At 38.3% G+C, this 13,255-nt stretch overlaps 1 protein-coding gene across 2 annotated transcripts in view; it reads left to right on the plus strand.

Annotated features, from left to right (window-relative positions):
• PLPP1 (phospholipid phosphatase 1) overlaps window positions 1-13,255 on the plus strand; it is a 93,657-nt gene that overhangs the window by 14,739 nt on the left and 65,663 nt on the right. Inside the window, exon 2 of one of the 2 annotated variants that reach the window (XM_020805553.3) lies at window positions 7,211-7,365. The exons of the other annotated variant lie outside the window; for it this stretch is intronic. Coding sequence (XP_020661212.1) covers window positions 7,211-7,365 — 155 coding nt within the window. The remainder of the gene's footprint in view (window positions 1-7,210; window positions 7,366-13,255) is intronic. 2 annotated transcript variants of the gene reach the window in all.

Consider the following 13,255-nt stretch of genomic DNA (forward strand, 5'->3'; position numbering starts at 1 on the left):
ATCGGTGACCAAAATTGCTTTGCAGCTACACAAAAAGCATAACATTCAGCAGCAAATTACTATAAAGAAATCTGGGTAGGTGTAATCTGTTGTGTTGGTTTTTTGGTAGTAAGGAATTAAAAAAACCTAAAGAAACCACTTTTCTAACAGTGGCTGAAATCCTGTTTGTCACATAAACTGAAGCATAACTTTCAGTCAGTTCCCTATGAACAAACTGCCACTTGTGATTCTCGGGGGCAGGTATGCACACTGGCTTGATGTGTAGATGTACATGCCCCCAAGAATTGTGGCATTGGCAGTTTGTTTATGAGGGAGGAACAGGCAGAACATTATGTTACAAACAGGATCTTAGTCAACAAATTATACTATTTGTTGGTACTTTGTACATACTCCAGCGCTTCAGTGTGGTACTTTCTGCATACTCCAGTGCTTAATGCAGTTTTATTTAAGTAGTCTGATAATTAACTCTGGTTGATTAAAACTCTGCTTTATTCAGCTGAAAGCCTTGTATTATTTTATTTTGTTGTTGTTTAGTCATTAAGTCATGTCTGATTCTTCGTGACCAGAGAACGCCAGGCCCTCCTGTCTTCCACTGCCTCCCAGAGTTTGGTCAAAGTCATGTTGGTAGCTTGAATGACACTGTCTATCCATCTCATCCTCTGTCATCCCCTTCTCCTCTTGCCTTCACACTTTCCCAACATCAGGGTCTTTTCCAGGGAATCTTCTCATGAGATGGCCAAAGTATTAGAGCCTCAGCTTCAGAATCTGTCCTTCCAGTGTTATTTTATTTAGTTAGCTTCAAAGCTTGGAAGTATTGGTTGTAGGTTTTCCGGGCTGTTTGGCCATGTTCTGGAGGTTTTTCTTCCTAACCTTTCTGAGAACAGGAGTTAGAACTCTATCTGTGTTATTGAGTTCTAACTCCTGTCTGAAGGATGTTAGGAAGCAAAACCTCCATAACACAGCCAAACAGCCCGGAAAACCTACAATAACCATCGGATCCCTGCTGTGAAAGCCTTAAAGAATACCTTGGAAGTATTATTTTTTCAGATGATAATTCCCCAAATCCTTAAAACCCAAGGGACTGGGAGGTCCTAATTAAAATATATATAGAATATTGAAGCTCTGTTTAATTTGCATTCCACTTCTCCTCCAGTGAACTCCAGGAGGAACCTTTCCCATTTTATTCTTACAATACTTGGCCAGTTTGAATGCTTGCTCCTTTTTTCCGTGTTCCATTTTAGAGTGTGGCTAAAGGCAGACCCACTGGCTTTCAGCATCTGCCTTTCCCCCAGGGTCGAGTCTAGCTTTGTTTAGCACTTAAAAGTTGTAGAGAACTTGCCTTAATATGGACTTTTGATTTTGTAAGCACTGCTACATTTCATTTCTTCCCTCCCTCCCTCCCTCCCTCCCTCCAAAACATTATCGTTCTTTACCATAGTTTTGTATTATTGTCTGCCTTTCCCAATTTCCTTTTTAGATTTGTTTACCAACAGAATATTTGTCAACAGAATATTTTGTCACAACAAGTTAAAATGCTTGCATCTCTTAGCAAAATTAGGAGGCTTGGAATCAGAGCCAGGTGCAGTTCATGCCACATATCATTTAGTGCTTATTTTTATTCTTTTCCCATCACTACTTCTATTAAATGGCAAGTGAGACCATCTCCGCCCTTTCTGCTAGAAACCTATGCAGTTTTATGGAAATCTTCCACTCACGTGATGTTCAAATTGAGACCAAATATCTCTGAGCCCTTTTTACTTTGTTCTGTTCTTAGAATGCTAAGACATTTTCACCCTTGGGAAATGTTCACTGTTAATCAGACATGTGCTAAAAAGAATGTAGCACGAATCAGTGCAGTATTTGTTGCATGGGCAAGAAGTTATCAAGGGACAACTTGTTATGCTAATACATCACACTGAACTATTTTTGTACTGTGCCGTGCTTTTTTCATGGCTTAGCCTTCACTCTTAAATGGAATATTTTCCAATGTAAACAAATTAATTAAAAAAATTAAGCGAATAGACTTTTTTTTTTTGCCAAAGGATGCACATTTTTCACCTCTTTGGAAACATGTTGGCACTCCTTTTCCTGTAAACGTCCATGTTCTAAACTGAGGATTTCCTCTGGGTTTTCCCTCCCTCTTTATACTTCCTTTCCCTGAAGGCTTTCAAGCGAAACAATTGCTTCTAATCCTGTCTGTGAAGGGAAGCAGTTGGTTGCTTAGTTTACTGATTAAGTGGGCAATATACCTCTCAATAGGGATGTTCATTTATTTAGTATTGTTTTAATATTGCATTTTATTGATTTTTTTGTTTTTGAACACCCAATCCCATATGAATCTGCTTTCTACTCCTTTAGGCTTGCAGTCTGTCTACTGATTAATATTATTCTAACCTGGTGCCTCCCAGGTTCATTGGACTACAGTTCCCACCATTCAGTTATGCTGGGTGGCGGTGATGGGAGTTGTAGTTTAGCACATCTGGAAGACACCTGTTTGGGAGAGGTTAGTTTTGGATGGACAATGGCAGTGGCTGCTGCTGTTTCCTTTCATAGTAATTGCCCCCTGGGTTAGCATTTTCAGTGAGGCTTACATGGTAACCTCAATATAGCTTTTTTAGTCAATGACTGCCAGTTCAGATCTCACCAATGTCTAAATTAGGATTTATACTGGGACGTATTTTGTGCCAGTTTAAATCCCAGAGAGAAAACTGTTAGGATTATAGCTTGACACACACACCCCAATTCTTTTCAGTGTTGTTTTCCCGTTGTGAAGTACTGGGTTTCCAGTAGTACCTAGCTAATGCAGATGGAATGTATCTTAGAGGCATACTACTACTGTATTCGAGTGTCTCTCTTCTTATCATTGTTAATAGGGTTTCATCTGTGGGTCTAGAGACACTTTTTTAAAAAGCCATCTAAGCTAGTGATCATTACCAAGTCCTCTGGAAGTAAATTCAACTAGTAAATTATTCATGTCATGTGTATATATTTTATATTTTTAATTGTAATTTATTGTATTGTATTTGCTTTCATTGTACTTTATGATATTTGATTTATGCCCCAATTGTATTGATACTGTATGATTTTGTTATTTTATTATTTGGTTATCTGTTGTAAGCTGCCCAGAGTGGCCCTGGCTGCCAGATGCGCAGTATATAAACCAAATAAACAAATAAACAAATAAACAAATAAACAAATAAACAAATAAACAAATAAACAAATAAATACAACAACAACAACAACAACAACAACAACAACAACAACAACAACAACGTTTTACACAGGATTCCTCATGTAGTATAACTATTAAGACTCGGACCACACTTTTCTGAATAGTTTTTATCCCAGAGCTATAATTGCAATTAATAATGAGCTTAAAGACCACCAGTAGTGAATAATTAGTTGGACTGTGTTACTTGGCCTGCAGTGTAGATGTTTGTATTTTTAGGGGGGGACTTTTAGTGGGTGGGGAGTGTTTGGGGAATTTTATGTGTGTGCATGTGTCTGGTCTCTGGGTGTCTGTGAATTTCGTTGTATGGGTATACTGTGTATATACTTAAAATGACAATATATTATTATTATTATTATTATTATTATTATTATTATTATTATTATAACTCTTTTCTTCTGATAAAAACTTTGTGGTTGATAATGGTCTTGGTTCACTTTTATAAAATGTGAGGGTGAGATGGAGATGCAAGAACAAAGGGCTGCTGCTTGAGTAGAATGGAATAAAATAGACAAAATACTGGTTATCCTTTTTTCTGAATAAAATAAGAAGCAAGGAAAGATAAAGAGCTAAAACATAACACTGTGTTTCCCCCCGACTTGAAAATATGTAGTCTTTCCCTTAGACAAAGGTCTAATTTGTGCTTGCTGTTACATTGGCATCTTTTATTTTTTGATTTGCATGTGAGAAGCTATGCATTTTATAGATTACTGTTAACACGGTGGTAAGGAAAACAGGTATCCTTATACTTGATTGCCTATTCCTTCTGTATCCACAGAAGAAGGCTTCAATGGTCAGAGGAAAATTTATGAAAACAGGTCAGTGTCACCAGGACGGTGGTAACTTGGCAAAGAGTATGGATATAATTGAACCAAAAATTGTTAGTTAGGTAGGGCTTAAAATGTGAGGCATCTTTGAAGCAATGGGCATAGTGAAAGTAGTGCATAATGAGAGGGCAAGTCTACCTCTTGCACAACCACTTCATCTTCTGGATACACCCATTGTAGTTTGTCTTTATATGCATGTCAGTCGAAGAGCAAGCTCAATATACAGTACTCTGCTTCCCCACAGTCCCAGAATAATGCTTATTAAAATAGAACACTGCATGTAACCCAAAAGAGTGGCCTTGTAGGAATTAATGGGATTAAGCCTGCAGACATTATGTTTGCATGAGACTAAGCATCTTTCTGCTCTGTGGAATTAACTTTTGACCAAACATGCCTAAATTCAGCTTGTAAATCTGCCGAAAAGTTCAGTGCCTATAGTGTTAAGTCTAAGCTGAACTAGTTTTTTGGATCATGCTGCCAGTTCTTGTATTTCCATGTAGTTATAGCTATAATTAAAGTAACTGCGAACTATGTTTTTAGTGGTATAGAAGGCCATTCTGTTCTGAATTACTTACTATGCAGTTGCTACAGCAGTTGGTTATAATTTATTAATAGAGAATTGAAATCATTTGTATTCTAAAATGGGAGAGTACTGGGCATTAAAAAAAGTTTTCCCCCCCTTTTTTTGGCCTTGCATACATAACACTAAGTAAACTGCTAGATAATTTAAAATTAGGTGATAACATTCCAGAGTCTTGACATAGGCTAACTCCATATGTTTATGTTTTGAGGTTTGTGTTTTGTTTTCTATCTTCTTGACTTTCCATTCTTCAAGTCTGGTTTTGAAGAACTTCACCGTGAGCTATGCGTTCACGCCTTGTTTGTTTAATTCTCACAGCTTGCGCTTTGACACTATATTCTCCCTGCTTTTTTGTCTTCAGATTCTACAGCAATCAACTTTTGTTTTCAGTTGTAGTTTTTGCCTCATTCATAATTTCAATACAAGTGACCCTCAGGTTTTCCTAGATTTGCACTGCTAACTTTCTACACCACATACATGCTGTTCTATTGGGGCCCCCAAGACATCTTTTTGTTGGTGATGCAGGGATGGAGCTGCTAAGAGAGATAGGAAAGTATCATTCTGTGAGGTTAATTCCAATTATAGAATTTGGAATTCAAGACATTATTTTGTCTTATAGATAACGTGGATCATGGGTTTCATGCATCCATAGATACTAATAAGTAGGTTCAAAATGAGTGTATAGAGTGTACATTCCATTTTTTTGGGGGGGTGGACATTAGAATCTGTCACATTACATGTTTGCAATTTAATTACATAGCTGGTTGCAATTTGATTTTCATAAGTTGATTGCTGAATTTACCAGTTTTCTATTTTCCTCTTAATTTCCTTCCCTTTGGTACCACGTCACTCAGTTTATAACCCATTACTATAAAGCTCAAACTGCCTTAAGTGTGTCAGCAGAAGAGAGGTATAGATGTTTGCATAATCCGGATGTAAAAATATCACAAAGACAATACGAAAATGTATACAAAATTGTATGGGGTCTTTCTCTGCTTGCACCTCAGTATTGAAACTCCACTGCTTCTATGAACAAATGCCATGTTGTAATAAGGGAGGAGAGACTATCTTTGTAATTGTGATTCCTCATAAAGAGATGGGTATGCAAAGAAGTTGTACAACTCCTGTCGAGTGATTGTGGTAAAACATATGGGTGTAAGGCGGATTTAGGGGTAGGATAACCCTCTTTACTCTCTCACTATCCATAACCCATGCATGATGCTAGAAAGCTCCAGAGATTGATTGAAAGGAGGTGCTGTAGCAAGATGCCTGCAAAGTAGAGAGCTCTCTTAGACAAGCCAAGTCAAATGCTTACAAATGCCAAGAACACCCAAACACAAGACTTGTAGGCATTTTGACTACGGAATAAATATCTTCCTCTCTGCAGATGTGGTAATATTGGTATACCAAAATTATGAAGGGAAAACGTACTTGGTGTGTTTATTTCAATATGAAATATTTCTTTGTGTCCAAGTTTATAACATGCACTGTATCTACAGTAGTAGCAGCCACTGCTCCCCTAGCATCTTCTGTTGCATGAATGGAAGCCCAGTGGGGGATACAACCCTTAGATGTGAAGTAGAGAATCCAGGGGTTCAAAAGAAATCTTGTTTCAGTTTATGGAGATTTAAAAGTACATTCAATCTCTCAAACTGCAGTTGAAGTGTAATAACAGCTGCAAAGAAATTTTCTTCTCCGACCAACTTGGTTGGAGGATTGGGACTCAACATTATTGAGAAAACAAAAGAGAAAAAAAGCAGTCATGGCAATACTGTAATTTTTAGCTATAATGGGTTCCAAGTATCACACAAATCCTAAATAACCTTTGAGTTCATCTCAAACCCTTGCTTCTTTCACTAGTGATGTTTCCACGTTGGTTTGAGAAACAGGTTTTCACTTACCTGGCAAGATAAATTGTTCTTCTGCCTTTCAACTATGTTAAATGGCCATTACCCCAGGTGTCACCTCTCTCTCTGAGTCCTCTTTCCCCAATCTGATGCCCTCTGGATGTGTGAGACTGCAGTGTCCAACCCATCTCAGCACTAGCTGTGCTGGTTGGGGATCATGGGAGTTGTAGCTCAACACCTCTGGGGAGCACCAGAATAGGAAAGGATGTTTTAAACAAAAGAAATGGGGCTTTTGAAACCTCATTAAAAAAAGTTCATGCATTCCCCACAGCCATTCCAGTTTTGACTTGCATTCTATTTGAGTATCAGATTCTTGCCCTTTCCTTATGCTAATTCCCATGTGATCAGCCCAAAATTTAAAAAGCATCTAAATAGTTTATTTCATAGCTTACCTCATGTGGAAGGCATCCCTCTGGGTTCCAAGGGGTCTGAACTCTGCAGCATTCTAATATCTGCTGTTGTTGACACGCCTGATTGCTAGCAACCATTTCATGGGGCTTTGTGGTCCAGGCAACTTGTATGCATTGCATGATACTGAATTCTCTCCCCTGTGTTGGGGAAACTCTTGAGTTTTGCATGTTGCTCAGTAGTTTCTTCCATGCTTGATAAAATATACATATAATTACGTATGTAACTCTGTGTATCTTTTTTTCCCTTCCCCCAACAGCTGGCTTACCCCTTGCTGTTCTAAACTTGGCAAAAATAAAGCCGTATCAGAGGGGCTTTTTCTGTAATGATGACAGCATCAAGTACCCGTTCCATGACAGTACCGTCACATCCACTGTCCTCTACACAGTGGGCTTCACTCTGCCCATTTGCTCTGTAAGTAGCTAAATATATAGGCAGCTGTGTGGGGAAGATCTTAGCTGTGTTCTGAGAACTCACGATTTGCCCAAGTCTTGGAGGGGGGGGGAGACATTGCTTAATGTATTTGGTTGGCAAAATATTTGCATGAATCCAGCATCATAAGATTCTACAAAATTTATTGAAATAATTGTTTGTCTAAAATAAAACTGCTTTCTTGCCAATCATTCTTTTGAAATGTCTAGCTGATAATTTTGTATTTGTTGGAAAATAAACTGGAGAGCATGAATTTAAACTGAACTTGTCAGCTGTATTAAAATAGATATGCATATAAAGAACTGGGAATGAATAATGGAAATAGTACATAGTGGGAAAAGGCTCATCATAGTTGCAAAATCTTGTGTTTGCTTTTAAGGCTACAGTTATCTGCCCATTGACATGAGTTCAAGTTCTATTGGACTAAGCAGGCAATACATTGATTAGACATGTAAAGGATTGTGCTGTTATTCAGTTGATGACTTCTAATGAATTTTTTTTTCTTAGTCATAAAACATATATGTCATAGACTCTTCTTCAGAATAGGTTTTCTGGTAGCATTTAGGCATAAGGAGAAGAATGCTACAAAGAGTAGACCTTTGGTCTAGATGGGCAGGATAGAAATCTAATAAATAAATAATAAATAAATTCCTATAGGAAAAAGAGTTGGTTACATTAACTCATGATGGAACAATAAATAGTTTAGGTAATGAGGTTTGATATGACTGTTACTGTGTTTACCTAAACTCATTTTATTGTTGAGACATAGCCAGCAAGTATGTGCAAAAGCAACAAATAAAGCATATGGGAGATGCAATAGCTGGACACGTTTTTTCCATGACAATTATCAGGGTTATGTTTGACGCACTCTCATTTGAAACTGTAGTGGAGTGGTTGACAGGTCAGGATTGCAGCTGTTGATTTTGGATTAGATTTTGAGCACCCTCCTCCTGATTGTCCCCAAAGTACGGAAATAATCTAGCCCAAGGTAAACATTTAGCTCCAGCACAGCACAGGCGTAGTTCTATTAAATTCAACCAGTTATTACTGTTCACTTGAATAAAGAGAAAAAGATTATCTTGCCACCTATTTCGTGCATACAATGTATTACAGTGGTACCTCAACTTACGAACTTAATCCGTATTCATATGTCGAAACATTTGTAAGTCGAGGCAAAATTTCCCATAGGAATGCACTTAAAACAAAACGTTGGGAAGAAGATTTCTTATATGACTTGCTCTTTATGATAGTTTTGAATGCTCAAAAAAGTTTATCATTTGGAAGCTTTCAGTCTTATGATTCTCCCTGTCTCTGGTTTGAACTGGTATATTTGTGAAATAGCTTTAATCACCTCAGCTACTATTTGTAGGAGCTATTAGCAAAGTACTTGCAGGCCCTAGGATCTAGTTGGTGCATTATTGTACCTCACGAAGATCATCCAGCAGCCTGTCTGGATCATATTGAATTACTTTGTGCTTTACAGTTGCATTAAATTGTTAATATGCAATAGGGTTGTCCTGAAAACTAACAACTAAACATAATTTCATTTAGTGAAACTGTGATTTGAAAGTTTGAACCAGAGTCTGCCCACAAATAGAGGTTTCTTTGATGTGAATCACATGATTGATGGCATTTTTAGTAAAATGCTATTGGATTTCCATGTTTCAAATTAGGGTTTGGATGTGGGACTTCCACTAGTGATTGAGTTCAAAGGTGAAATGTCATTTGGCAAATACAATGGTCATTTATTGAATGAGTTGATAAAGGAAATTAAAAAGCCTAGGTAGCCACTGGTTTGAGGTTGAGAAACTGGTCTGAAACTACAGTTTGAAGCACATTTGGTTTGTGCTGTGGTTTGTTGTTATAATCATAGTTTTGTCTTAAGAGACTATAACACTGCAGAAACAAGACCAGACTTTAGAAGCTGAGACCTGAGCAGATATATAACAGAAGTAATGAACAGCTTAAAATTATAGTTTATATATTTGGGAACTCAAATTCGGATTATCTATGGTTTAGCATGTCATTGAGACTCTAAACTGTGGTTAATATTGACTGTGGTTAGTGGAAACCAAACAGTTTCATAAACCAAGACATGACAAGCATTGGTTAATCAAAATGAAAACGAAAAGCTTACATGTTGCCTTAAGCAGGTTTAGTTGGGAGGGACCTTTCTAGGCCAGGGTGACTAGCAATCTATCTAGCAGTAACCAATTGTTCTTTCCCTGCCTCTGATTTCAAAGAGAGCTCCACCTCTCTGCTCAGAGCCTTTTTCCTTGTCTGTTGGCAGTCAGGAGTCTGTTGCTGCAAGCTGTCATGTTTGTTCTCAGTTTCCTGTTATCTGTTCACTATAAGCAGATGAAATGCTTTTATTCTTTCTATCAATAATGTCTGAGTGACTTATTGAGAATTGAAGTGCCAGTTGATGAGAAAAGGGGATAGACTAATCTGTGGAACTTTGTTGTTGTTGTTTAGTCGTTTAGTCATCCCCGACTCTTTGTGACCCCATGGACCAGAGCATGCCAGGCCCTCCTATCTTCCACTGCCTCCCGTAAATGTGTCAATTTCATATTGGTAGCTTCAATGACACTGTCCAACCATCTCATCCTCTGTCGTCCCCTTCTCCTCTTGCCTTCACTCTTTCCCAACATCAGGGTCTTTTCCAGGGAGTCTTCTTATGAGATGGCCAAAGTACTGGAGCGTCAGCTTCAGAATCTGTCCTTCCAGTGAGCACTCAGGGCTGATTTCCTTTAGAATTGATAGGTTTGTTCTCCTTGCACTCTAGGGGATTCTCAAGAGCCTCCTCCAGCACCACAATTCAAAGGCATCAATTCTTCGGTGGTCAGCTTTCTTTATGATCCAGCTCTCACTTCCATACATCACTACTGGAAAAACCATAGCTTTGACTATGCAGACTTTTGTCAAGGAGGTGATGTCTCTGGTTTTTAAGATACTATCTGTGGAACCTGAAACTATTCTGTTCTGTGAATCTCTACATCTGCTGTGCAGCTAGAGGAATTGAACCAAATATTGAAAACTCTGCAACATGAAGGAGAAAAAAAGTCTTCACAAAGAAAAAGGCAGTGTGTGACTCAGTGATATTTCCCTCAGGCTGCTCCTTTTTTGACTCTAGTACAATCTGAAAGAAGTCACTTCGCCATTTTAATTAAGTGTTTGAGCAGCTGAAGGTATTTGTTTAATACAGAGCATTCAATTGCGTGCTGTGAGCCAGTAAAACCTGATGATGTTGTCTTGACTAGGCCGGTTAAATGTGGAAAAGTAGACACCCTCAGTTTTCCTGAGCCAACCTTTACCATTCAAGCTCTGAGGTACACAATTGTGTGTGTGAATACATAACGTAAGGCAAACAGACTGTTACTGAAATAACAAGTTACCTAACAGAAGCAGAGTCTACACAATGACTTTTTCATCATTGGGGTATTTAAATTTGTTTTTATAAAAGAGTCCCCACCCTATTGATTATTGAGGAGGTAGCTGTGCTAGTTTGTTGCAGCAAAAGCAAAACCAACAAAGAATCTTCTGGTAATTCTAGGACTAAGAAGTTGTATTTGGCATAAGCTTTCATGAACCAAAGCCCACTTCTTCAGATGCACTTGAAGAATCTGATGATTAAGTGTGGCTGCTTTTCATGCTTTTGTTCTTGCTCATTTTCCTGCATTGCATTCAAAGGGAGCTTCTCTTCTAGGTATGAATAGCAGGTGTGGTGTGGTGTGTGTGTGGGGGGTGTGTGTGTGTGTGTGTGTGTGTGTGTGACTTTCATGGGGATTATGGAAGAGGAAAAGTGTTAACCTCTTATGATGGCACAGTCCAAATCCTGTCCTCCTTCCTGCCACCACCATGACACTTTACATTTTCAAACATTGATGCATGTCGACTGTTTACATGCAATTATCAGTGTATCTAGTTTGGCTCTGAGTTGGATGCTAGGACTTGCCGACAATCCCTTCCGCTGGCAAGTCAAGCCCAGCGCCAATTGCTGAGCCAAACAGCAACATCAGATGAGATCTCAGAAGCTTGCATGGGGAGGAAGGAGCCATGTAGGAGTTCTACTAAGGTCACTGTCCTTCAGTTCCTCAGATTTTTGCCCTGTGTCTGTGATTTGAAGAATTTATTATACTTTTGTAAAACAGGAAAATGTAGACAAGTTGGCATAGAATAGAAAGGTTGAGGTACAGTAGAATGGTTGCCGTATAAACCAGAATAAATAGTCTTGTACTGTATTTACCCTTGTGCCTCTCACTTCTACATAGTGCACACATAAATATTTATGACAACTACAAACAACACCTGTTTTTAATCATGTGACAGAAGAATAGTCTTGTGTTTGATCCTCACAGTTCCTCCACTTCTGTGTGGAAATCCTTGCTAGTTTCCGAGAGGAACCCCTCTAAAAAATGTTTGAAGTTCAGGCTTAGAGTGTTGTGAGTCGGAAGAAATGGCAACCAAGGAAGAATAGAATGAATATGGCTGATAGCACTCTATGCATCTTGTCCTGGAGGGAGGGGGGCATAATATTTCACCAGCTCAAACTTTGGCCCTGTTTTTCTTGTAGAACCTATTGAAACAGGGAAACAAAGGTGGTGGTGCATAAAACAGTCAGGCTTAACAGTGCTATAAGTTGACCCATGGGCACTGTTGATCTTTTCCACATATTCCAAAGGCCTGGGCTGCTAATGGCACATGCATTTTCAGGTTGTGTGAAAGTGCTGGGTCCCACTCACCAGACATGATTATAGGGTCTCTTCCAGCTCTAGAGTTCTAAAATGATGATGATAATGATTTTAAAGTGTAATTCCCTTTCCTCTGCATACGATAATAAATACACCTGTCATTCAAGAGACTATATTAATTTATGAACCATCATGTGTGTCCAGTCTCTAATAAACAGTAACATATCTATGTATGGTAAAAACCTCCTGTGTACAACCTTTTCCTGAGGGATTTGTGCAGTGCATTTTAGAACCTGTCTCATGGGTATGGCAGGGTATAAATATTGCAGTGTGTGCAAGGAGGGTTTGTTTTCATAAAAGCAGGTTTTGTGTAAACAGTGGAAGCAATTGCACTTGAGTAGCATGTCTGTCACCTGAAAGGTTTTTTTTTTTACTTCCTGGGTTTTATATACTTCTTGACTGGGCTTTGTGGCAGCCAAAGTCATCCAATCCATAGAATGGTGTTAACTCGGCAAAATTCCTATTCAGATTTTCTATTCAGCCCTATTGTGATTTCTCTCAATATATAGGTGTATTGCCCCTTGCCAAAAGTAAAAAGTAAAACTGGGAATTGTATATTTATGCTACCACCTATGATTAAGACTGCTTTAATCCGTTACACTTCAGGTATATATTGAAGATATGACAATTCCACTGTGAATGTATAGTGTGAATTCAATAAATATGAGGTCCCAAACACATGTACTGTACAATCAGATAGATCAAACGGCTTGAAGTTGTTGTCACTCCCAGTTAAATGTAAGGCAGAGTACCAGACCTAGGTGTGAATGGGCGAATAATCTCTTATGCTGGTTTTTTTTTTTTAAAAATATCATTGCTTTGACATACATTTCAGGACTTGCTTTCAGATCATGTGTACGTTACACATCCAATTGTTAATGCTATTCAGATTGGTGTCAGTTTAATGAACTGGATATGATGAGTCAACATTGATTAATATAAATTCCATTGATTCAGTGGGTCTTTTTTAGCTGAGACTAAAAATTGGTTTTAGCTTTGTGTTTTTGCCCATTAAAAGAGCTGTACAAATGATCTGAAAGCAAGTCTACAAATACATACTAAGGTAGCAGTGTTGAAATTCTTAGATAACCAGTTACACTGAAGTCATTACTGCTGAGTTG

Source organism: Pogona vitticeps, chromosome 2 (genome assembly GCF_051106095.1).
Source record: "Pogona vitticeps strain Pit_001003342236 chromosome 2, PviZW2.1, whole genome shotgun sequence".
In the NCBI taxonomy this organism is placed as follows: domain Eukaryota; kingdom Metazoa; phylum Chordata; class Lepidosauria; order Squamata; family Agamidae; genus Pogona; species Pogona vitticeps.